Below are 24,643 nucleotides of genomic sequence, written 5' to 3'. Positions count from 1 at the left end.
AAAAAAAAAAAAAAAAAAAAAGATTTATACATATTGTGAATTTTTGCTTGCATGTATAGGATATACCATATGCATGCCCTGCACTTGGGGGCCAGAGGGAGGCATCGGATCTGTTGGAACTGGAGTTAGGAGTGGTTTTCAGCTGTGTATGCTGAGACCCTAATCCTGGTCCTTTGCAACAGCAGTGAACTCTCTTAACAATAGTCATCTCTCAAGATCCCAACCTTATGATTTTTAAAAGTTATTTATTTTGGACATGGTGGCGCATGACTTTAATCCCAGCACTTGGGAGGCTGAGGCAAGTAATCTCTAGGAATTCAAGGTTAGTCTGGTCTATATAGCAAGCACCAGGTCCTTCAAAGCTACATAGTGAGACCCTGTCTCAAAGAGAGATGGAGGCATATATATATATATGTGTTTATGTACACACACACACACACACACACACACACACACACTCATCCAACAGTCTTTACATAGCCCTGGCTATCTTGGAACTCACCAAGTAGACCAGGTTGGCCTTGAACTGACAAAAAACTACCAGTCTCTTGTCTCCTGATTGCTGGGATAAAAGGTGTATTCCACCATACCCAGCAAGAGATGGTTAACATTTTTTTTTAAGATTTATTTAAGTATATGAATACACTGTAGCTGTACAGATGGTTATGAGACATCATGTAGTTGCTGGGAATTGAAATCAGGACCTCTGCTCGCTCCCGCCCCACTTGCTGTGGTCCAAAGATTTATTTATTATTATATGTAAATACACAGTAGCTGTCTTCAGACACACCAAAAGAGGGTGTCATATCTCATTATGGATGGTTGTGAGCCACCATGTGGTTGCTGGGATTTGAACTCACGACCTTCGGAAGAGTAGTCAGTGCTCGTAACCTCTGAACCATCTCTCCAGTCCCCGAGGTTAAAACTTTTTAATGTGGGTGCCCATGGAGAACAGAAGAGGGAATCAGATGCCCTGAAGCTGGGTTACAGGTGGTTGTGAGACACCTCATGTGAGCGTCGGGAAACAAATTCTAGTCCTAGATTTGTGTGTGAGGGCAGCACATGTTCTTAAGTACTGAGCCATCTCTCCTGCCTCCATCTTAGTTTTCCAGACAGTTTTCATTGAAGGTAGATTTGTCATTTTGGCTAGAATGGCTGTTCGGTGAGTCCTAGGTCCTGCCTCTGTCAGGCAGTACCTGGCATTTTGTTGAGTTCTGGAGACCTGAACTTAACCCTTCATGCTTGCATGAAAAGAAAATTACCTCCTAAACCATCTCCCATCCCAGTCTACTTTTGGTCTTCTTCTTGTTGGAAAGTCAGTAGATGTATCTTCTTATTCATTTATAGGTGTATAGGTGTTGTGAATATTTTGTTGTTTTAAAAAAAAAAAACCAAAAAAACAGAGGGGGCTGGAGAAAGGGCTCAGCGATTAAGAGCACTGACTGCAGCTGGGCAGTGGTGGCACTTGCCTTTAATCCCAGCACTTGGGAGGCAGAGGCAGGTGGATTTCTGAGTTTGAGGCCAGCCTGGTCTACAGAGTGAGTTCCAGGACAGCCAGGGCTACGCAGAGAAACCCTGTCTTGAAAGACAAACAAACAAACAAACAAAGAGCACTGACTGCTCTTCCAGAAGTTCTGAGTTCAATTCTCACAACCACATGGTGGCTCACTACAATCTGTAATGGAATCCAGTGTTCTTGTCTGGTCTGTTGAAGACAGCAACAGTGTACTCATATACATAAAATAAATCTTTAAAAAAAAACCCACAGAAATGTAAGAATATGCTTTCATGTTAATCCCAGGTATAGGATGTGGGGCTGCTTCAGACCGTCCATAGCAGCTGATGTGCTTCATGCTCTAGCAGGGGCATGATTTTGCCAGCTGCAGGTAGTTTCTACAATGTTGTGATGTTTGGAATTCTGGGGACTTTTCACAGGGTATATAAATGTTAGGCCCCAAAGGTAGGTTGGTGGCCAAAGATTGTTAAGTAGTCATGTGCAAAGAAGAAATTAGATATTCTGATGGCAAAGATCAAACTTGTCCCAAGGAACTCAATGCCCCTAGTCAGCAGGGAGTAATATAACTTCACCTCCTTTTCCTTCTATCCTTTCCTCTTCTATCTAGTGTTAAGGTGTCAAAAGGGTGGAAGAAAAAAGAACCCACAAACTAGCCAAAGTTCAGCTACAGAGGTGTTTTACCTGCACGCATGTAACCACAGATCTGTCCAGCGCCCAGTAAAGCCACACAAGGGTGTCAGATCCTCTAGGACTGGAGTTATAGACAGTTGTAAGCTAACATGTAGGCCCTGGGAATTGAACCCAGGTCCTTTTAGAGCAACCAGTGCTCTTAGCCTCTGAGCCATCTCTCCAGCCTGGCCAGTAAGTATTTATTTATGGTATTTCACATGATTCTTTTGCTTATCAACATCACTGAAGTTCAGAATTCTCAACACCACATTTTCTCAAAGAACTGATGCTTAATTCAGCTGTGCCATTAGTCTTTTTTAAAAGATTTATTTGTATGTGTCTGTCTGCCTGTGATCATGGATGTGAGACCCCTGGAGATGGATACAGGCATCTGTGAGCTGCCTTTTGTGGGAGTCACAAAAGGGTCTTCTGGGAAAGCAGCTCAATCCTCTTAGCCAGTAAGCCATTCATTCCCCTGGCTTGGTCAGGTGGCCCACGCCTTTAATTCCAGTGATTGGCCAGAGGCGGACAGATCTCTGAGTCTGAGGCCAGCCTGGACTACAAAGTTAAGCTCTAGGACAGCTGGGGCTACACAGAGAAACCCGGTCTCAAAAGACAAACAAAAGACAGGCAGAGAGAGTCTCACTATGTGGCTGATACTGACCTCAAACTCATAGTCAAATCCCCAAGTACAAGGACTGCAGGTTCTCCGCCTCAACACTACCTTCCAGCCTGAGCAGCTGCTTCCACTGAGGGCCCAGCTTCTCCAAAGCAGAAGCTACCAATGTCCACTGTGTACGGGTCACGTTAGGGGACATGGTGAGGCTGGATCATGGATAAAGATGGAGCCAGCCTGTGGAAATGAGTCTGTCCCTGGTTCCATCGCCCGTTACCACAGAGAAAATGCTCTGGACAGTAAGGAAGGTTTTGTGGTCCAGATTCAGAGCCTAGCCTCTTGTCACCAATTGGGAAAATTGAGGCTAGTCACCGTAAAGCAGAAAAGAGGCACTTCAAGCCTCTTAAGTTTGTTTCCTCCGCCAAGAGAAGCTCAGGCAGAACCTTAAAGCTGGGCCTCTGGAGAGCAACACCACAAAGACTTCTTTCCCTGGCCTAAAAACCTGCTTGGTGCCGGATTTCCCACTGAGCTGCAAACAATTTTGAATGAGGCCCATCTGGTTCAAAACTGGGACATTCGAGGAGAGGTAGTGGCTCTAACCCTCCCCTCAGGATCTCTCTCAACACATTCCCAGAAACCAGCACCTGAATTTCCCCATATCTCTCCAGAACCCCGAGAACATCATTCCTTTAATGTCACCCTATCATTTAAATTAATGACCTGCTTCAAGCTACCAGGGCACTCTCTCCAAGCCTGCTCCTAGACTTCTGATAGCCTCTTGCCACTACCTCCCACACACCAAAAAACAAAAAAAAAAAATTTTTTTTTTTTTTTTGATAAATAAGACCATGGAGGGTGAGCAAGGAGACCGCAAGGTGGAAAGGTATAAAACATGATAGATGAACGTGGACATACAATCTGAAGAACAAGTCACAGTGCGTTGAGCCATGAGAACACCCCTCCCACAACCCGCCCCACCCAAACCCTCAGTTTCTGAAAGGATGTTGGGGACCACAGGGGTCCCGGAGGTCCCCAGAATCCGGGAAGCTGCAGAGTCCCGAGCACTGCACAATGCAGCTGGTCACACAGACAGCTCCACTGTTTTCCCAAGTACTGCTGCAAGGGCTTAGGATGTTGAGTATGGGATCAAAATGGTAGCAAGGGCTGGAGCCATACCACGGGAGAGAGATTCACACGGAGGATCTGCTGGGCACACTGTCGGACCTCGTCATCTGAGCACTTCCTGTCTACCTTTATGGTCTGGGACTTTCGAGGTTTTGCCGTTCCAGGCCCCAGCCATACCTTAGGAGGTCGGGGCACACACCGTGCTCTCTTCTTAGGTGGAAGACCCTTGGTCTCCTCGGCCTTCTTCCTCTTCCGCCCCACAGTCTCAGAGCTGTTTTTCCGGTTTGCCTTTCCAGTTCTGGTCTGAACAGATCCATTTGGCCTTCCCTTGTGCTTGGTCTGGGCTGCTTTGGCCTTGGCCTGGATTACCTTGTCTTTAGCCTTGTCCCTCACCACAGCGGCCTTGGCTTTGGCTCTGGCTGCCTTGGGCTTGGCCTGCTTTGCTTTGGCCCTGACCCTTACTGTCTTGGTCTGGGTTCGAGCCACATTGGCATGAGCGCGAGCAGCTTTGATCAGGGTTCGAGATGCCTTGGCCCGGACAGTTTTGGGGCCCAAGGCAGAGCACCCTTTCCTTTGGGCGCCATTGCTCTGGGTTCCAGCACCTCGTTGGAGACCAGCTCCAGGGCCTTTGCTAGTCAGATATTTGAGGCCCTTGCTTGTGATTTTTTGGGGTGCTTTGGACTTTGGGTTCCCTGAACCTTTCCTCACTTTCAGGGGAGACTTTGCAAGTGACAGCCGCAGTGACTGTGCCCTGTGCTTAACATCCAAGTAGGGAGTCTTGAGTGGGACCAGTGCTTCAAGGACCACAGAGAGCCGCATGGCAGGGTAGACGCCTGGATAGAGGTGGGCTGGGAAGCCCACTGTTGTACCACCGCTGTTGCTGGCACCCGACTGCTTCAGGGAGCTCAGCAGCAGGTTAGTGGTGGCGTGTTTGGCTAGGGCTGCTGTGGACCCTGTAGCCAGCCTGCCAGACAGTGGCACAGGGAGCAAGGTGGCCCGGCCTGCAGGGACCGACACAGCAGTTTTGGGAAGTGATGTGGCAGGTGGGTTGATGGTACGAGCTTGTAGCTTTGTCTGGCTGGGGGGGCTGGCTGTGCATGAACTATAACCATAGACATCTCCACTTCGAAGAATGGTCGGTTGGAAGCCATCATCTCGCAGACCCTGGAGGAAGGCCACGAGCTGGGCCTCTGTGGCACTGAGATCCTGGCTCATGGGATTAAACACAAGCAGGGCCTCTTCCAGGGCTTTCTTCCCTGCCGTGGAGATACGTGACCACGAGTGCACAGCTTTCTCCTCCACAGGCTGCACTACCATGCTCATGGCATTGGGCACTGCAGGTCTGCCTGGGTATCCACAAACCAGCACTGGGCACCTCCAAAGCAAGAAGAAAAGAGTCGATGAGAATGGTACAGGACACAGAGCTAAAAAAAAAAAAAAAGGCAGGCAGCTTGAGCCAGGCTCCCTCCCTCTGTGACAGAAGGGCCTGGCCAGAATAAATCTCTCCAGGGTCTCCTGACCATCTCTACCACGTTGGGTCATTTCTTTGGGATATATGCTCAGAAGCACCTCAGACCATCTACCCTACCACCGGGCTTCTGCGGAGACTTCGATCTAGCTCGTTTTAATGCAATGGCATTTTTCTTTTCTGGCTTTAAGTCAAGGTCCCTCATGAGCTAGGCTGATCTCCAACTCTGTATACAGCAGAGGCCAGCCTTGGACCCCCAGCCCCTCTGTCTCAAGTGCTGGGATTACAGGCAAGTGCTACTATCTGCGCTTAGTTGATTAGGACAAAGGGTCTCACTACACAGTTCTGGCTGTTCTGGAGTTTGCCATGAGGTCCAAAATGGCCTCAAACTCAGACTCCTCCTCCTGCAGCCTCCCAACTGTTAGGATTACAAAAGTATGCCAAGAACTCAGCTACATCCTGCACTTTACTCTTTGACAGGGAGCTTGCTATGCTCCTGGTCTGGAACGTGTCGATGCACACGATCTGCTGCTCAGCTGCCCAACAGTGTGTACTACCACGCCTGTTTTCTTTTGGCTCTTTTCTTTCCTGGTGTTCTAAATATCTAGACTCAGTCCCAGGAATATAAGCAAATACCTCAATCCTCAAAGAACCCAGTCTGGAAGTGAAGACGCAGCTGTCATTAAAGGTTCTTAGAAGCAGATGGTGTTATCCAAGCCAGCTTCTAATAGGTTAGGGAAGGACTCCTGGAAGCAGTAACATCTACCTATCTGGCTGCCTGCCAACAAAAAAAAAAACGGAGCAGGTACACATGGAGCAAAAAGGGTAGCAACTCCTGCAGAGGCTACCAAGTAAAAAAAGAGTATGGACCATATGGATGAAGGCCAGGCTGTAGCTGAGAAAAACAGACTAAGGCCTTTGAACATAGGCCCAAAGACCCAGACTTACACCACCCGATGTCCACCCCACCTCTGTTCATCCAACTGCCAACGTTCCAGTGCAGGGGGATGGCTCATCTCCTTACCAGAGTCTATAGACAGGATACTCAATGACCTGATTCCTAGCTCTAGTCTTGGAGTTCAAACCCAACATAAGACTCGGACAGTTGCAAACATCTCTAAGGCAAGCAAGAGACCAGGCAACTAGACCAAGGAGTTCAAGATTTGACGACAAAGGACAGGGAAGGATTCCAACTAGGAAGGTAGGCCAAGCGGTAGCGCTTAAAAGGCGACAGACCTTAGATTAGCACAGATGCAGCTGTCTGGGACCGCTCAAGTCATCCTATGCTTCCTTAAAGAAGCCATGGCCGTCACTCGGAAGTTACACCCAGCACCCCAACGCAGCATCTGAGGGCTTCCTGAGTCAAAAGGTAAACTCCCCAGTTGCACTGGAGCGTTAAAAGATCAGCTGGGATAAGACAGGTCCCTGGAGTCTAGGAGCCCGTCTGTGCCGCCGCTCTGCAGAGCTCTAATGAAGCAGACACACAGTGCTCAGACTCCCCCGAGAAAGTGCCCTGGGGCTCTTTGTTTGGAAACATTCTTGGATCCTCAGGTGTCTGAGGCACTTCCCCTCCCCAGAGGATGCTCTTCAAGTACAATCCAAGTTAATTCTTTCATTTATTTATTTATTTATTTATTTATGTTTTGAAGGGGTGGGCTATGAACTGTAGGACAGAGGGGGACGACCTACCTCCCACCCCAAACCTCCGGCGCTCATATTACGGGGCGGGGACCAAGGAGCTCTTTGCCTAGGTCATTCTGAGCCCATGGGAGGGAGGGTGCTTCTTGGCTCTCCAGAAGCTTTGTAAACAGAGGCTGCAGCCAGGCAGGCTTTTGCCTTCACACATTCCTTTGGGGCCAGCACAGGAAGTTGACAGAAGACTGGGGGCGGGCGTACTAATCGGGCGGACTGGGATCAGGGGCAGATCGGGGCCCTCAGGCGGGGAGACCGCGTCCCCGGGGCCTGAACGGCGACAGGGAGTCGGGGTCACGGCGGCGGCGAAATGTGTAAGGTGGGCAGTGGTCGCTCGACAGGATCCTCAGAGCCCCAGGGTGGGGTCCTGGGTAGGGGTGGGGTGTCTCCGCCAAGCCCTGGGAAAATGAGGATCCCGGAAGGGCCAGCCACCCAGTCCCTTCGCCCTGCCGCCCTGTGGCCTCATGGGCCGCCACTCCACAGCACCGCTAGGTCCGCGGCTCCAACCTACCGGCGCCGCCGCGGGGACCCAGGACGCACCTCTGCGCCGCCTCCGCCGCTCCAACATGGCCGCCTGCTGCGCGCCGGAAGTACACCGTGCTTCCGCTTCCGGGACCTGGCCCGCCTGGTGACCCTTGACACCTAGAACTCTTCCCCCCACCCACCCACCCTCAAGTCTGGGGGCGGAGCCGGTTGAGTACCAGGGAGGGCTGCCTGGAGGGGGTGGCCTAGGAGGTGACAAGTCCAAACCTATCTGATCCAGTACGGGAGCCTGCGCACATAGATGGCAAAAGTCACAGGAGCCCAGTCAGGATTGGACTAAGGACCATTTTTCTAAAAAGTCCTGGTAGTATAGTGTAGGACATCAAAGTGACTCCTGGCAAGGTCTATGCTATTCTACACCCCAGGACCTTACTCTTTCTCTGGCACCTGATCAGAAGAGAGTGTGCCTGACAGGGATTATCTCAGGAAAGTCCCCTTGTTTCACCACACAAGTACTTCCTGAAAGAATAACAGGCGCTCCTCTCCTGAGAATGGGCTTAACCCTGGCAACACTGCATGAAAAGCTGGTATATACATGTAGGCGCAAGTAATACACAGCAGCCTGGGGCTCTAGGTGGCCAGTTTGTAAGTCACAGTACATCAATGTGGGCCTGAATATACTTGCTCAGGTATGTATACACAGTGGAGTGCCAAGATCTGGCTCAGCCAAAGCACCTCAATGGCACAAAGTACCACTTTTCAGTCGTTACAGTGCCCAGAATCCGTATCTGTTGGCAAAGAGATTGCAAACTCAGTCCTACCAATGTCCTGTAGGCAATGGAAGATGGTTAGCTACAGAGCCCTCTCCTCAGCAGTATTTGAGGACACAGGTTAAAATTAACTCTAGGAATCTGAGACCTCAGATGAACAGTCAGCATATTTTCCAAACCTTGTTCTTTTTTGAGACAGTGGATCCCTACATAGCCCTGGATTGCTGGGATTAAAGATGGCATGTGCTGCCATGCCTGGCTTCACAGCTTTAAGGAAAGGACCCCCTTGTCAGATGTTTCCTAGTCCAGCTTAGGAGGCATCAGGAAAGCTTTGGTTTCACGGATGAGGGAGTGAAGATATCTGGACCTGTCTAAGAGTTTGGTGTAGGTAGACAAGGGTGTTTGAAGTGCTTCATGTAGGAGCTGGATACTTAGCCTTCTTCCCCTTTTGTATGACTGAAAGATCCTTAGCTGTTCTGTGTTTCCCAGCCTATGTAGAGGGATCTGGCATCTCTAAAGATAAGTATCATCCACCCATCAATACCCAAGGCCTCACTTGATGCCTGTTAACTTCTCAGAGCTTTGGCACCGACAGGAGACTCCTGACAGTTTCTGGGTAGCCAAAGTACCCAAGAGGAACCACAAAATCTGCGGGCAGTCTGGGGTCAGTACCTCCAATCATTTCTCTTGGTAGAGAAAAAGGGCCTTATGGACCTATACCAGGATGAGCCATAACTATGCAAACAGAAGCCACTTCTGTCAAGAGGCAGAGCTTGGTGCCTCCCAGGCATAGTAGCAGGTCAGATGTGCCCTAGAAGACCAGATGTGCCCTAGAAGACCAGATGTGCCCTAGAAGGAGATTCTTCTCTTGCATTGTCCAACCCAGAGGTCAGAGCAAAATGGAGGATAAGAAGGCTGAGTCCATTCTCTCTCTGTTCCTTCTCTCTATGGCTACTAAGGGAATGAATGGTGAAAGTGAGGGAACCTAGCCATCAAAGGGGGATACACCTTGGTGTTACAACTGATGTGGGACTCTCATCAGAGCACAGCTGTCACTTGACCTGGTTCTTGACAGCTGCTAGCTCTACATCAGCGTAACCTGAGGCAGTGAGGATGAGGTGGAAAGACGCCTAAGGCATTTCCATGGTCCATCCCTTGCTCTCTACTTGACATCTTCCATGGTCATTGGTGAGGTGAAGCCACATCCATCTTATCGGAGACAACTGTTTGACCAGGTGGGTTAAGATACAGTTTGGGAAAGATTTGCTTTAATAGGTCCTATTTTGAAAAGCCAGAGCCATGGGCTGGAGAGATGGCTCAGCGGTTAAGAGCACTGACTGCTCTTCCAGAGGTCCTGAGTTCAAATCCCAGCAATTACATGGTGGCTCACAACCATCTGTAATGAGATCTGATGCCCTCTTCTGGTGTGTCTGAAGACAGCTATAGTGTACTCATAAAATAAAAAAATCTTTAAAAAAAGAAAAGAAAAACCAGAGCCAGGGCTGGAGAGATGGCTCAGTGGTTAAGAGCACTGACTGCTCTTCCAGAGGTCCTGAGTTCAATTCCCAGCAACCACATGGTGGCTTACAACCATCTGTAATGGGATCAGATGCACTCTCCTGGTGTGTGTCTGCAGACAGCTACAGTATACTCATATAAATAAAATAAATCTTAAAAAAAGAAAAGAAAAGAAAACCAGAGCCAAATCTGTTTTGAGGTATGAAATTGGGTTCCATGCATGGTAGGCCCTCTCTACTCTGTGTGTGTGTGGAGGGGGGAGTGTGAGTGTGGTGTGGTATGGTGTGTGTGTGTGTGTGTGTGTAGGCCAGAGGACAAATTCAGGTGTCATTGTTACTCAAGAGTCATTATCTATTGTTGCTATTTCAAGATAGAGTCTCACTCTGCAGTCCTGACTAGCCTGGAACTCACTGTGTAGACCTCAAGCTCAGAGAGATCAGTTCTGGATTTAGGACTATCACACTCACGCTGGCCAGCAGCCTCAAGGATTTGCCTGCCTCCACCTCCCCACGACTGGGATTATCACATGCACATCTGCCTGGCTTTTTAGTTTATTCTGTTGGTGTGTTTTCATTCTCGATACACCCACAGCCACTGAAGACAAGAAACACAAAGGAAAGGCCCTGACTGCTCCTAAGGATGGTGGAGGAGAAAGTTTATTGTAGGCAAAGACAGGGACATCTGGGAGAGCCCAGAGTAGATGTGACCCTGAGCCATGTGGGGAGAGGAGGAGGGGAAGAGAGAGGGAAGAGAGGGGAACAAGGTGCAGCAGGCAAAAGATGAAAGAGGACAGGCAACCAAAATGGTTGGATTATATAGGCAAGAGCAACCCGCCGGCCGGCCGGGCGTGGTGGCGCACGCCTTTAATCCCAGCACTCGGGAGGCAGAGGCAGGCGGATTTCTGAGTTCGAGGCCAGCCTGGTCTACAAAGTGAGTGCCAGGACAGCCAGGGCTACACAGAGAAACCCTGTCTCGAAAAACCAAAAAAAAAAAAAAAAAAAAAAAAAAAAAAAAAAAAAAAAAAAAAAAAGCAACCCAGCTGGAGGGGGTGGGGCAGGAGGTGGCTAGAAGGCAGATATGCCTTAGTCCCTACCCTGTAACAGGGACTAAGGGATGCTGGGAAACCTGGTAGCCAGGTCAGCTTTAATAGGTCAGGTTTAATACGTTAAGTACCTCAGTCATTTGTCCCAGGTTTGAAACTTAACACACATCACTGGTGTTGAGAGGGTAAAGGGGAATGTTTGGGAATGGATTCCCTTGCTCTTCTACCTAGTGGTTCTCTGGAATCCAGCTTGGGTTGTCTGTCTGGTAGCAGGTACCTTTACCCTTTGAGCCAAGTCACCAGCCTCCTCTCCTCCATATATATTAAAACAAAGTCATAAGCTAAACCTGGATCTTCTCACCTGCCTCGTCTGGGTTACAGGCAGACTGGGTTCCCCGAGTCTGGGGTTGCGTGCAGACTGCATACCTACCTGGCTTTTATGTGGACTCTAGAGAATCTCATCTCCAGTTCTAGTGCTTACCGGACCCATGCTTTACTTTCTGAGACTTCTCTACAGTTCTATACCTGGGTTTTTTGTTTTGTTTGTTGTTGTTTTTGTTTTCCATGACAGGGTTTTACTGCGTAGCCCTGCCAGTCCTGGAACTCATGCTATAGAACTCAGAGATCCGCTTGCCTCTGCCTCCCGAGTGCTGGGATTAAAGGCATGAGACACCATCACCCCACTTCATCCCTAGATTTTTAAAAATGTAGGTTCTGGGGGTGGGTGGGTGGGGGACTGGGGGGGGAGTGTATTGGGGACTTTTTGGATAGCATTGGAAATGTAATTGAGGAAATTACCTAATTTAAAAAAAAACACATTATAAATAAAAGTGCAGTTCATATGAAGTTCAAAAAAAAATGTAGGTTCTAGGGATCTACGTTCAATCCCCCTGTTTTTACCTCAATCACATTACCACTTGAGTTAGCGCTGAAGCTCCAACCCCCCTGTTTTGAAACGGAATCTCACAAAACTACAGGGTTCAGTCTTGAGCTGCTCTCTGAGAAGGGTGAGAAGGTCCTGCAAAAGACTCTGAGAGGCCAGACAAACTGTCAGCAAGGACTCAAGGTCACAAAGGGCGAAGCTGTGACAAGTCTGAAAAGTCTCACTTGAGAGAGAGACCACAGGGTCCAGTTTTATGTTGTGTGTCATGATGGTTAATCTTGGTTGTCAACTTGACTGGGTGGAGCTTTCTTTTCTTTTAAGTGTGTATGTGTGTGTACATACAGTGCCCATTGAGTCCAAAAAAGGACTTTTGATTCCCTGAACCTGGAGTTACACAGGTGGTGTGAGCAGCCCAATTCCAATGCTGGGAACCAAACACTGGTCCTCCAAGAACAGCAAGTGCTCTTAAAGCCATCTCTCCAGCCTCAGTTTTTGTTTTGTTTTTGAGACAGAGTCTCACTAAATGGCCCTGGCTGACCTGCAAGTCCCTGTAGAGCAGGCTATCCTCACACTCAGATCTGATTGTCTTTGTCTCCAGAATGCTGGGCTTGAAGGTATGGGCCACTATGGTGGCCCTTGACTGCAAACGGAATCAACTAAGAGATAAACGGCTGGACACACTGTAAGAAAGCACATTTCTAACGTGGATGCTCTTCCTAGTGGCTGCTCAGATGATAGGAGGTCTGCCAGAAACTATCTTGTTTTTTGCCTTCTTATCTTCATGTGTCTTGCTAGGAAGTTCCTTATACTGTTGCTGCTGCTTCTGCTATTACCACTGCCACCATGGCTGTGGGGCTGGGGAACCATGGGATTGAGTGGTGGGTGGTCGAGGAGTCAGCCCAGAGCAAGAGAGGTTCAAGGTGCGCCTGAATCCCAGAAATCTCAGGAGAAGGATTGCCCCTCCCCAACCCTGTGCCCTCACTTTTGCCCCTGGTAGCCAGGTTAAACTTCCTCTCCCCTTATAAGGTCATGTCTAGCAGCAGCTGGAATTCCTTATGCAAATGGGGCATCCCCATTGCCCTGGCCAATGATGTACACTTACCCCAAAAGCCCCTACACACCCCTCAAAAGGTCAAGTAGGCTGCGTTTTTCCCAATTGAATGAGCTGTCTACTGAGGCTCTCACCCAAGAGTCTATTCTTGTCAAGCTCACCACTGCCACCACTGCCTGAGGTCTCTTCCCATCTGGCTACCCTCACCCAGCTTCCCCTCGAAGGTTCACTGGTTGCTATCTTGAGCCAATCATGCAGTGAATGGTGGGGAAGTAGAGCCAGAACAGCACATTGCTACCACTGTCTTCACTGCCCCCACTGCAACCACTGCCTCCACTGCCTCCACTGCCTCCACTGCCACCACTGCCACTTCATTCCTTCACAGATATCAGAACCCAGCTTCTTTGGGATTTCGATATGGATGGGAGACTAGTGGTTTCTCTAGGAACCGTTCAGTGCCAGATTGTGACTCCTGAGGCACCGGACTCCAGGACTGAGTCACCAATGGATTCTCAGCTTGTGGTGAGCATGAAGAGAGCCATAATTGTAGTGCTCAGACTGTATGATGTAAGTCAGTCTATTAAATTCCTTTTTATCCTTAAATTTTTTTTAAGATTTATTTATTATTATATCTAAGTACACTGTAGTTGTCTTCAGATGCACCAGAAGAGGGCGTCAGATCTCATTACAGATGGTTGTGAGCCACCATGTGGTTGCTGGGATTTGAACTCAGGACCTTTGGAAGAGCAGTCGGTGCTCTTAACCACTGAGCCATCTCTCCAGCCCCCTATCCTTTAAATTTTTAAAGATTTATGTGTACACATACTGTTTGCTCGTATGTGTACGTGTGTGCATGTGCATGCCTGATGCCTGCAGAGGTGAGGAAAGGGTTTCCAATCCCAGAACTGTAGTTCAGCCATGTGGGTGCTGGGAATCACACCCAGGCCCTCTGAAAGAGCAACCAGTGCTCCCATCCTGCAAACTGTCTTTCTGTCGTCTAAAGCCCCTGTGGTTTGTGTTCATTCTGTTGGTTTTGTTCCCCTGGAGAGTGTGGACTAATACACATGGTGACTTTTCAAAAGCAGCTTTGATACCTACAGATGGAGCTCAGTTGGTAGAGTCCTTGTTTAGTGTGCAAGAGACCCTGCGTTCCCTCCTCATCACAGGTAAACTGGGCAAGGTAACCCCAGCACTTGGGAGGAGGGAATAAGAGAACCAGAAATTCAGTCATCCTTGGCTATGTAGCAAGTTTGAGACTAGCCTGAGCTACAGGAGATCTGACTCAAAAAAAAAAAAAAAAAAAAAGGTTTACTGGGGCCAAAAAAAAGTTCACTGGGGCCTTTCATCCCAGCACTGGGATTGAGGAAGAGACAGATAACAGATCTCTCTGTGTTACAGGCTTAGTCTGGTCTACAAGGCAAGTTCCAGGACTGCCAGGACTGCCGCACAGAGAAACCCTGTCTAGAAACAAACAAGAATTGCAATTGCTTCAAAAACAATTTGGAGGAAGAAGTAGCAAGAGACTGAGGTGGCAGATAACAAGGCAGTGGCGTCTGGGGACAGATGGCTTCAGAATTCAGAGGGAGCAGAGAGAGATAGCCTTGACTTAGACTGGGAGACATTAAAAAGCAGGTGCTTGTAAGTGGTAAACAGTGGGAAAGCAAGTAGAGGGGGCTTAGAACAGGGACAGTGGGGAACATGAGGACACAAGAACATGGGGTACATACCAGAGCCCCAAGTGAGGAGCAGCCTGAGGATGGGAGACGTGGCACTGGATGGTAGAGAGGGGCCTGTGCAGTTTGAGGCCAGTCTTTGCACCATCATTTCTAGGCATGCCCCTTCACTTCAAACTGATAACCATTGAGAGAGCTATAGGCTCTGTGTAGTCATAAAGAAGGGTCCATCCACATTTTGGGCAGGCAAAGGCATTAGTACCCTCAAACAACTTTCAATGTATGATCCCTGGGAATGTGAAGGTGGGTTTCTGAGGTCCCCTTGTTCTTGGGAGCAGTAACAATATAAGACCGATGTTTCTAGTCACCTCCCAGAATCCCCAGGTTGCAGTTACCCACGGTTTTAACTGATGGCACCTCCTTTATTGGCTGCTTTCCTTGGTCTTCTTGCTATTCCTCTGCGGGTGCTTTCTGGCTTCACCTCCTACACTAACCACACACACTTGTGTCATTGCCTCAAGATCTGCTTTGGGAAAATTAAGCTAAACACTGTACACAAAAGGGTCGGAATCAATGAACAGACGCAGACAAGTGCAGGAGCTGTTCACACAAGCTCTCCAACTGGAAGCTTCGGCTGATCAGAATGCTCACAAGATAGGCTGAGCCAAAGTGTGAATCAGAGGTAGGTGGGTGCAGCTGGTCTTTGCTACTTTGTGGGTTCTTCTTTTCCCACCCTTCATCCCCCAGTTTCAACTCCTATCACTAGATAGGAGAGAAAGAAGGATAGAGGGGAGAGATAAATAGAGATCCTTGAATCTAATTTCTTTTGACAACTAACAACAAACTGCAACCAGTCCCATCCCCACTGATGGCCAACAACCACCCATCCACCCCCCAGGGCTCTCAAACTCTGAGAAGTACCCAGAATTCCAAACATAACACAATCACAGAAACTATGTGCAGCTGGCAAAACCCTGCTTTTGCTAGAACACAGGCAAATCTAGTCAGCTGCTGGGAAGCAGCCTCGCATCTCCACACCTGGGATTAAAACAAAAACATATTCCTATACGATTTCTCTGATGTTAAAAGAAATCAAAATTTCAGAATTCTCACTCCAGGGGGGTCTTTGTCACACCAGTTTGCTATCACATGACCACGGAGTTGGCTAGAGATGAGCTCTGTACCCTGAAGATGAACAGTCACCCAACCTCAGAGTAGTAGCCCCAGAGTAGCATTAGGCAGAGAGACTCCTGGCATCTGGCTGATTGTGCACATCCACTGCTCGGATCGAAGCAAAAATAACCTACTTTTCTATAAAGAAGGTCTAGATAGGCCCCAAGGCTAGTACAGTCTGCCCCTCCACCCTACATGCTGCTAGTCTCAATATACACTAAGGGATCTTTTCTGTGTCCGGCTTTGTGTCGTGGTTAGGACAGCTCGGCTGGGCTCCCCAACCAGAGGCCCAGGCTACAGCCCTAGTGGCCTCTAGGGGGCGCCGCTGGGAAGCTTGTGGTTTGGCACCTCCAAGCTCAGTTGTGATGGGCGGGCTCCGACCCCTAAAGGCCCCAGGTTCCACTGGCTAGCCCCTGGCTGATTGTACCCAGAGTGGATCCGACTCAGAACGACACCCGCCTCCGATCCCACCATACCGGTGTTCTGTTGCTCGCCGCTGCCTCATTTCTATCATCGCCCGAGGTAGAGCCCTAAATCCTGGCCGGCCGGATGTCCATATGCCTGTCTGTTCATTTTGGGTGACCGTGGGTCGGTGCGCCCTACTCCTGCCGTGGCATGTGCAGAGTTAAGGCGGGAGGAGGTTTCCCCGAATCTGGGGAGGGGGGAGCGAGGGGCGGACCCGGTCCAGCCCCGCCCCACGCCGGAGCGGTGCGGGAGCCCCACCAGAGCCCAGCTTCAGCCCTAGCCGGAGCCAGCGGAGGGCGGAGGCGGAACAGCCGACCCCGTGCCCTGGCGACATCTGAGATCCAGCAGGTGAGTCCCACGGGAACCTCGCGCAGGGGAAGTTTGGGGCATGAAGCATAGAACCTTAATTAAACCCACTAGCCAGACCCGCCCCCCACTCTCCTTTGAGTTGGAAGTTTGGGGCCAGGAGGCCGTCCCTGTTAAATCCCGGGACTGAGAGTGGAGACCCCCAGCATACACATAGAGACATAGACACATAGAGACACACACACAGCAAAAGGGGAGGCTAAGGAATGTGCTCTTGTGTGTGTGTGTGTGTGTGGGTTGTCAGGAATCCAGCCGTTTATTCCTACAGGAAAAGCCCTGGACTCAGGCACCTTCTAATCCTGTGCTCAAGAGATTCACCACACCAGCCCTCTAATACCTCCTCAGCAGGGAATCTGCTGGCATCGCCACACCCATAAAGGATGGACTTCAAAGGGAGTGTGGAATCCTGGAGTCCCTTTGAGTCTTGCATATGACACTGGCCTTTTGCTGATATAAATGGTTATACCTTGTAGAAGATCCTTCTTGTAAGGACTACAGGATGAGGGACCTGATGGCTGGACCCAGGTTGTTGAAGGCACACTAGGTGCCAGTGTGTAGAGGATGCAGAACTCTCTTGGAGCACTGAGATAAGACTTGTTGGGACAGGAAGCACGCTAGGATGGAGATCTGGGATCTATCTTCTCTTCCTCTCTAAATTGATCAAGTTACTATTTGCTAGTTCTTAAGGTTGGGGAGGGAAGAATCCCTCATGCTCCTACAAGAACCAAGAACGCCTTCTGGGTACCTGAAATCTATTCTTCCCACTATAGAAGGGCCTTCACCAATAGAATGTTAGTCAAAGGTGTGGGTCCTTCTGCACGAGTGGTTTTGGGCCTGGCCTGTCTTCAGCTACATGTTGTTCATCTGTTTCTTGACAGTGGCCCTGACCCTTTGCTTTCTGTCTCCCCTCCAGGTCAAGGCAAGATCCCTTGGACTGGGCAGACACACCCATCCAGCCCTGACAGAATCAAGATGAGACCTTATTGTGTCCCCCCAGTGAGGCCCACAGCCTGAGCAGATACTATGGCCTACCACGGGCAGTGAGCAAGTACCATGGCTGCAGGAGGTGGTCGGGCCTTTGCTTGGCAGGTGTTCCCCCCCATGCCGACTTGCCGGGTATATGGTACAGTGGCACACCAGGACGGACACCTGCTGGTGTTGGGGGGCTGTGGCCGGGCTGGGTTACCTCTGGATACTGCTGAGACACTGGACATGGGCTCGCACACATGGCTAGCACTAGCACCCCTGCCCACCGCCCGGGCTGGTGCCGCTGCTGTGGCTCTGGGTAAGCAGGTGCTAGTGGTAGGCGGTGTGGACGAAGTCCAAAGCCCAGTAGCTGCTGTGGAGGCCTTCTTGGCTGATGAAGGCCGCTGGGAGCGCCGGGCTACCCTCCCTCAAGCAGCCATGGGTGTTGCGACTGTGGAGAGAGGTGAGTGGCTTAGAACATCCCTCAGTTGCCCCAAGCTTCCTTTTCTTTTCTCTTGCCGGAGAGTCCATTATCACAGAGGCTGGATAAGGACTGCCTTGGACATGGCTTTGCCTCCTGTCTCTTACCTAGGCTTGCCGCAGTTTACTGTTAATTGCCTTTTCTGGGCTATGAGGTGGGGGGTCAGAGCCCAAAAGGCACCCCAGAAAAATGGGAGACCCCAGCCACTACCCTGTCCTGTTCTTTGTAACTAAGAGACAGTGGGGGGTGTGGCCTAATGACTCTCTCATAGTTATAAATAGTATGGAGGGGGAGGGGAGCAAGGCCTTGGCTCTGAGCCCAGCAAGTGCTTAAGTGCTTAGTGCTCCCCCTTACCCCTAGCACACCCCAGGGATCCTGATGTGGACAAAGGCCAAGCCGACCTGGAGATGGTTGCCATGGAAGCCCCCAGCTGCCAGGCAATATCACCCAATGGCCTGTGGATGTGCCCCTAGCTGACTCTGAGCACCTAACAGCTCTATCGAAGCAGCACGGTGTAGAGGTGCTGACAGGGTGCCAGAGGCTGAAAGCTGTGGCCAGCGCCTCTATCCCACAGGTTCAGCTCATCTCCCAGCCCCAAGGCTTCACCAAGTTGATGCCCTAAGTTCCCTTCCCAGACTGAGCTTCATGCTGAACAAATCTCCTTGTAGCCTCTACCACTGTCTTACACTACCCCTACCCCCTTAGGGGACCTGCCCCCTACACACACACACACACACACACACACACACACACCTACCTGGTGGCCTCCGGGTCTGACCACCAGTCCCAGGCTAGCCTGCTAAGATGCCAGATTTGGTTGCCATAGCGTCTCCAGGGAGACCGGGCTGGATTATAATTAGATCAGCTGCCTCCTGCTCTTCACTTGGAGGGGCCTAGGCCAAAGCTGGAATCCCAGTTCTCCTAGCTCCCACTTCAGACAGGCAACAAAGTTTTTGATAAACACATGGGTCTCCTTCCACCCTTGGGTCTGACCGAGGGAGCTGTCGGGGTGGGGTCCAGCAGCTCGACATGGTTGTAGAGCCTGAACTACTCTCTTCTGTGCAGATGGTGTGGTGTATGCTCTGGGGGGAATGGGTCCTGACACGGCCCCCCAGGCCCAGGTACTGGTATATGAGCCCCGCCGGGACTGCTGGCTTTCACTACCCTCCATGCCCACACCCTGCTATGGGGCCTCCACCTTCCTGCACGGGAACAAGATCTATGTCTTGGGTAAGGGCTGAGGGATGTGGGAAAGAGGGAAAAGAGTCCAGGAGGTTACCTAGATTAGGGATCAGTCTTCATCTGAGATGTTAGGATTTGAGATGCTTTGGTGTGTGTGTGGGGGGCTAATCCAGGTCTATTCTAAAGCCTCCCTGGTGGCCCAACTGGGGTTGGAAAATCACATTCAGTGCTGAGGGTTTACATGGTCTCATGGTTACTCCATGAGCAGGTATGTACGCAGCTGGATGTCGGGACCTGGGGAGGACAGTTCAGCAACCTGGTGAGGACACCACCAAGCCCTTTGGGCTCTGTCCCAGGTGCTTCAATTCCTTTGACAGGAGGCCGCCAAGGCAAGCTCCCAGTGACTGCTTTTGAAGCTTTTGATCTGGAGACCCGTACATGGACCCGACACCCAAGCCTGCCCAGCCGCAGAGCTTTTGCTGGTTGTGCTATGGCCGAAGGCAGTGTCTTTAGCCTGGGTGGCCTGCAGCAGCCTGGGCCCCACAATTTCTACTCCCGGCCGCACTTTGTCAACACTGTGGAGATGTTTGACCTGGAGCATGGTGAGCAGTGTCTGTTTTACTGTCCCCATGGGACAGAAGGCAGCGTGTGTGTGTGTGTGTGTGTGTGTGTGTGCACCCTTGCATCTGCATATGTCTGTGTGCATACACCTTACATCTTCTCTCTTTCAGGCTCCTGGACTAAGCTGCCTCGTAGCCTGCGGATGAGGGATAAGAGGGCTGACTTTGTGGTTGGCTCCCTCGGGGGCAACATTGTGGCTATTGGGGGCCTTGGTGAGTGTCCATGGGGCTAAGGAAAAGGCGGTATTAATTAAGCAGGAAGGAGTATCTCCGAGCAGGACTACCTTCTCTAGACAACAGTGGCATAGCTTTGGGAGATCCTCGCCTATCTATAAGTCAGGGAACATGTGATTCACCTGGCTCAGCTCTCGGAGTGTCTGCCGTGCCCAACTGGGGGGCCCTAAGACACAGGAGCAGAACAGATGATGGAATGTGACCAAATAGACAAAGCATGAATGAATGAACTTGGGCAATGAGACACAGAACACTCCTAGGTCATGAGGGAGGAGTACTTACTAGGCCATTATCCAAGAAAGGGAACAAAGGGGTCTTCAGCCCCTTACCGTCATCTATGTGCACCTTCCAGGGAACCAGCCATGCCCTTTGGCCTCCGCGGAGAGCTTCAGTCTCGCAAGGAGACGCTGGGAGGTGCTGCCTGCCATGCCTACAGCCCGATGCTCCTGCTCCAGCCTCCAGGCTGGGCCCCGACTGTTTGTTATTGGGGGTGTGGCTCAGGGCCCAAGTCAAGCTGTGGAGGCACTGTGTCTACGGGATGGAGTCTGAAGACCTGGTGAGACCCGTCTACCAGGGCAGCTCACTATAGAAGCAGATTGGGCTCCTTTTTGCTGCTGAGGGTGCTCCCCATGGCTCTGTGGGATGAGGGAGGCACAGGAGAGGGCACCTGAGTTACCGCCTTAGGGACTTGGGTTGGGGAGCCTTTGTCTTTAGCATAGAACACACATGCTCACACCTATTTTTATCACCATCCACTCACGAACCATAGCTAGCTCCACCTATGCCCTAGAAGTTACTAGGCCCTCTGTCAACTCTGACACGTGAAGAGCAGAGTATTGGCCTCACGGTCTACAGCTTAGGCCCTAAGAGCTGACCGGGCCCTTTCCAGTGGCCAGTCTGGAAAAGTCTGAGCTTCCAGCCTTCCTGGAGGGGTTCCTGGGGACCCCAGGAGTATTCTGAGGATAGAAATCACAGAAGAAACAAAGGAGAGAATGTGGGGACTGCCGGGGCCAGTGGATCCCTGGCCTTCCCGTCTGTACTAAGGCTTGTGTGACCTGGGGCAGGTCATTTCACCTCTCTGTGCCTCAGTATCCTCATCTGTAAATGGGGATCTCTGAAACTTTCCTGCCCGACCTACCTCACAGGGCTGTTGTGAGGACCCAGGGAGTTTTGATGTAGAAATAAAAATACTGCTCAAATCTGGTGTGGGGTTTCTTTCAAGCCTCAATTCTGTCTGGGGTGAGAATCCATAGGGAGCCTGGGAAACCTTATAACCATATCTGAAGTCACCTGGAGTCTCAAGTCCACCTAAGCCTCAGCTTTGTCTTTTGTTTTGTTTTGCTTTGGGTTTTTTTGGTGTTGTTTTGGTTTGGTTTGGTTTTTTGAGACAGGGTTTCTCTGTGTAGCCTTGGCTGTCCTGGAACTCACTCTGTAGACCAGGCTAGCCTCAAACTCAGAAATCTGCCTGCCTCTGCCTCCCAAGTGCTGGGGTTAAAGGCATGTGCCACCACTGCCTGGCTTTCAGCTTTGTCTTAAATGACAAAGGATGTCTTGAATGTTTGGGGACTTGGTAGGATGACCAGAGGAGGACTTCCAAAAATGACATTTCACAAGGTTAGGATGACCTTCAGATCCGACCTTTTTACAATGTCTCCTCAAAGCTTCTGCATACCTCACTTCATGGTGCTGGCAGTTGGGGGGCTCAGCTGGGTAGTGGCTGGGGGCAGTCTCCTTGTGAAGCATCTCTTGGGCAGGACTGTGTAGCTGAATGGCCAACCCCCTCAAAGGCACCTGACTCCTGGAGGGAGCTGCTACTAGCCCTTACCTCTCTCTCTCAGCCTTAACTGTTCTAGAAGGATCCCTGAAATTACATGGAGTACAAGAGGCTGCAATTACTGAGAAGTTATTGGGTCCCTAGAAACTAACCATGGTCATGGTGATTTTTCTGGACTCTGGAGTCTGTTGCAACCATATCCTTTCTGACTTAGTGGCAGGGTTCCCCAGACAGCACCTCCCCAGCCCAGCACACAGAAATGATACATACTCTATGGGAGCCAGACACAGGGCCTGCTAGCGAGCTTGTTCATAAGCACAGATGCTCCGCCTCCCCTGTCCCAAAGCATCTTGGACTGTGAGTACAAACAGCCTGCTATGTCAGCTGAACCTTTTTAATGCTTGGGACCAGTTTAAACACTCAGAAACTCCGGCGTGGAGGTAGTGCTGCAGCAACTTGGGCTTTGTGATCCCCGGGAGGTCAGGCAGTGTTTCAGTAACTGGCTCAAGGGGCCTTACCTTGGCGCTACCACAATGACCACCCCGGGATGGCTGGCAGAAGTTGTGTTGGTACGTGGTATTGGCATAGGGAGGCTGGACCTGCACAAACTGGACAAGGCGCTGGGGGAGCCTAGCGAGTCCTGTGCCTGACCGGAAATCAGTCTGGTAGGACGATTCCAGAGGTGGCTGTTGGCTCAATTCCAGCTCGCAGGGTGCCCAGCGCAGGAAGGTGTGTCTCTTCCACAGGCGTTCCAGGTCTTTCCGTCTCCCGATTCCCTGCAGCAGGCAGTAGGGACCCTTCTCAACGGTACGGGCTCTTGGCCCACAGTCTTGGCATCCAGGATTTGCTTGGGCCCCTTCTAATCCCAAATCAGTTTGGTAATGCTGGGATTGTGCCTGGTCTCCCTAACCTGTACCTGCATCTTTAGCAATGTTATTATCTTAGCGTGAAGCCCCTGAGTGACCCCCTGGGATGGTTGTTCACAGTAGCAAACTAGTCAAGAAAACCAAGGCAAAGTTGCCTCTGTCTGGGAGATGTGGTTTTTAGCAGTGGCAAAGGTTATGGGGAGATAGATATTATTCTTCTTAGGTAAGAAACCTGCTCCCTAAACGTCTCGGGTCTACCCTGCTGCCTGCTGCATCCTCCGCATCAGCCAAGGGACTCCTCCCCCTTCCCCTTTCCTCTCCGACTCACTTTGTCGAAGGAAGTGCGGTTGTCGTGCTTGGAGAAGTAGTGTTGTTTTGCAGGCTCCTTGAAAGAAGATGAGAAGGAAGGTGAGGGCAGGGCGTGCTCACCTGCTCCTGCAGAGACTGCCTCGGGACACACCACTTCTAAATGCTAAACTTCCAGCACTCTGAAAGGGTAGAGACAAATCAAAGTGACATCTCACCCCGTCCTCACCCCTACCTGGAAGCTTTGGGACCACAGGCATGTCTGCCAGGACATCTTGCAGTCAGTGGAGGGCTTTAAATCCAAGTTGCCTAGGACCAGGCTTCAGGCTTCTTCCCTCCACCCATGCTCACTATCTAACAGCACAGCCTAAGTGACATCTAGAAACGAATATGCCTGTCTCCATTTGAGGGTATCTGCTCAGCCCCAGGCTCAACGGCCAACTGCCTACTCCAGATCTTCGTGTCAAAGCATGGCGGGACACCTCCACACACATCACTGGTCTGTGAATCACTGCCAAATCCATTTTGCCTAAAGCTCAGGCCATGGCACCTGACAGCTAGATCCACATGCCTGAGTCTTCTCTGTTTTGTTTGTTTGTTTGTTGTTTTGAGGCACAGAGTCTTGACATGCAGTCCGAGCTGGCTTGGGATGTACTATACAGCCCAGGTTGGATTTGAAGAGCCTTCTGCCTCTGCCTCCCAGGAGCTGGGATTACAGGTGTGAGTCTCATTACTTGGCTTGTTCTAGTTAAAATCACCACCCTCTCTTGCCTGAAGTATCAGTTTTCCACTTATGTCTAGGCTTTCAAGATCCCACTTCCAGTCTGGTATCTTCTCAGTAACAGAAATTCCTTAAGTACACAAAGCAGATCACATCTTGTTTGCCAAAAAAATCTGCAAAAGCTCTTCATGTTTGTAACAGTCAAAACCATAATAGTGATCTGTGAGATATGTGCAACACACATCCTCCCTCTGACTCTACTTCCAGCCATGCTAGACTCCTCCTCTCTAAAGGCCAGCGACTGCTTCTTCAGACCTGAGCTGGTGAGACCTGCCTTGGCTGGGTTTGTGGTATTAGCAATGGCTGACAACAAGCTCAGATACAATGCAGGATTTGGGGTATCTCAGTCAGAGTGTTAGCACAGTTGGATTGAGGCTCTGGATTTTTAGCCCCAAACCAGAAAAGAAAGAAAGAGAGAGAGAGAGAAAGAAAAAGAAAGAAAGGAAAAGAAAAGAAAAGAAAGAAGAGAAAGAAGGAAGGAAAGAAAGAAAAGAAGGAAGGAATGAAAGAGAAAGGAAGAAAGGAAAGGAGCCGGCAGCAGCAAAGTCAGCAACCCATGGACTGATGGTTCAGGTAAAATGATGTCTGGCTTGTCTTCAGTCTACACTTTTGGCACTTCCTGTCTTAGATATCGTAGATCTGGAAGTAAGCTCCAAACATCGTGATAGCTCGATGAAGAGAGGACGCTGGCCAGACTTCCTCTCTTGCCTTATAAAGAAGGTGACATATTTGGCACTAAACCCCCAGGGCTCCAGAAACTAGGGTTTAGCTCAGTGGTAGAGAGTGGGTTTCACATGTGCGTCCAGCAAACACACACACACATCAACTAATAATTAACCAACCAAAAAATAAAGCTATTTAGAAAAAAAATAGGAGAAATTCTTCAGAATTTAGGGCAAGTTCCTTTTTCTTTTTCTTTCTTT

At 50.2% G+C, this 24,643-nt stretch overlaps 3 protein-coding genes and 1 long non-coding RNA gene across 9 annotated transcripts in view; 2 read left to right on the top strand and 2 right to left on the bottom strand.

Moving 5' to 3' along the window:
- Nucleotides 1-2,496: 2,496 nt before the first annotated feature.
- Nucleotides 2,497-16,219, bottom strand: Ccdc71 (coiled-coil domain containing 71). Of its 4 annotated transcripts, XM_021172841.2 has the most exons (3): nucleotides 7,598-7,662; nucleotides 6,031-6,172; nucleotides 2,497-5,301 (listed from the first exon to the last, which is right to left on the bottom strand). In XM_021172841.2, the coding sequence occupies exon 3, from the start codon at nucleotides 5,247-5,249 to the stop codon at nucleotides 3,948-3,950; it is 1,302 nt and encodes a 433-aa protein (XP_021028500.1). In that variant the 5' UTR covers nucleotides 5,250-5,301; nucleotides 6,031-6,172; nucleotides 7,598-7,662; the 3' UTR covers nucleotides 2,497-3,947. The 4 variants fall into 4 exon arrangements, with proteins under 4 accessions (XP_021028500.1, XP_029337645.1, XP_021028501.1 ...); XM_029481785.1 differs by lacking the exons at nucleotides 6,031-6,172; nucleotides 7,598-7,662 and adding an exon at nucleotides 16,156-16,219; XM_021172842.2 differs by lacking the exon at nucleotides 6,031-6,172 and having other exon boundaries at nucleotides 7,627-7,646.
- On the top strand, nucleotides 7,257-14,115 carry LOC115031945. Its single transcript, XR_003837600.1, has 5 exons — nucleotides 7,257-7,400; nucleotides 8,918-9,003; nucleotides 9,415-9,574; nucleotides 13,219-13,400; nucleotides 13,881-14,115. It is a non-coding gene; the product is annotated as an uncharacterized LOC115031945 (long non-coding RNA).
- Klhdc8b (kelch domain containing 8B) lies at nucleotides 16,007-21,192 on the top strand. 3 transcript variants are annotated; one of them, XM_029481788.1, is made up of 6 exons: nucleotides 16,007-16,492; nucleotides 17,424-17,939; nucleotides 19,023-19,187; nucleotides 19,517-19,741; nucleotides 19,871-19,972; nucleotides 20,346-21,192. In XM_029481788.1, the coding sequence occupies exons 2-6, from the start codon at nucleotides 17,564-17,566 to the stop codon at nucleotides 20,540-20,542; spliced, it is 1,065 nt and encodes a 354-aa protein (XP_029337648.1). In that variant the 5' UTR covers nucleotides 16,007-16,492; nucleotides 17,424-17,563; the 3' UTR covers nucleotides 20,543-21,192. The 3 variants fall into 3 exon arrangements, with proteins under 3 accessions (XP_029337648.1, XP_029337647.1, XP_029337646.1); XM_029481787.1 differs by having other exon boundaries at nucleotides 16,029-16,201; nucleotides 19,517-19,972; XM_029481786.1 differs by having other exon boundaries at nucleotides 16,389-16,492; nucleotides 19,517-19,972.
- Nucleotides 21,193-22,146: 954 nt separating this feature from the next.
- C9H3orf84 (chromosome 9 C3orf84 homolog) overlaps nucleotides 22,147-24,643 on the bottom strand; it is a 9,378-nt gene continuing 6,881 nt past the window's right edge. The window contains exons 3-4 of the mRNA XM_021173133.1: nucleotides 22,962-23,018; nucleotides 22,147-22,564 (exon numbers count right to left, since the gene is read on the bottom strand). Coding sequence (XP_021028792.1) covers nucleotides 22,148-22,564; nucleotides 22,962-23,018 — 474 coding nt within the window. The 3' untranslated portion in view covers nucleotide 22,147. The remainder of the gene's footprint in view (nucleotides 22,565-22,961; nucleotides 23,019-24,643) is intronic.

Source organism: Mus caroli, chromosome 9 (genome assembly GCF_900094665.2).
Source record: "Mus caroli chromosome 9, CAROLI_EIJ_v1.1, whole genome shotgun sequence".
In the NCBI taxonomy this organism is placed as follows: Eukaryota; Metazoa; Chordata; class Mammalia; order Rodentia; family Muridae; genus Mus; species Mus caroli.
This window is presented reverse-complemented; position numbering and strand designations above follow the sequence as displayed.

Coding starts and splice junctions, on each gene's coding strand:
- Ccdc71 (XM_029481785.1), bottom strand. CDS start 16,193: ATGATAGAAATGAGGCAGCGGCGAGCAACAGAACACCG. Junction 5,302..16,155: donor CGGCGAGCAACAGAACACCG/GTATGGTGGGAT, acceptor CTTGCTTTGGAG/GTGCCCAGTGCTGGTTTGTG.
- Klhdc8b (XM_029481787.1), top strand. CDS start 17,564: ATGGCTGCAGGAGGTGGTCGGGCCTTTGCTTGGCAGGTGTTCCCCCCC. Junction 17,940..19,022: donor TGTTGCGACTGTGGAGAGAG/GTGAGTGGCTTA, acceptor TCTTCTGTGCAG/ATGGTGTGGTGTATGCTCTG. Junction 19,973..20,345: donor TGTGGCTATTGGGGGCCTTG/GTGAGTGTCCAT, acceptor TGCACCTTCCAG/GGAACCAGCCATGCCCTTTG.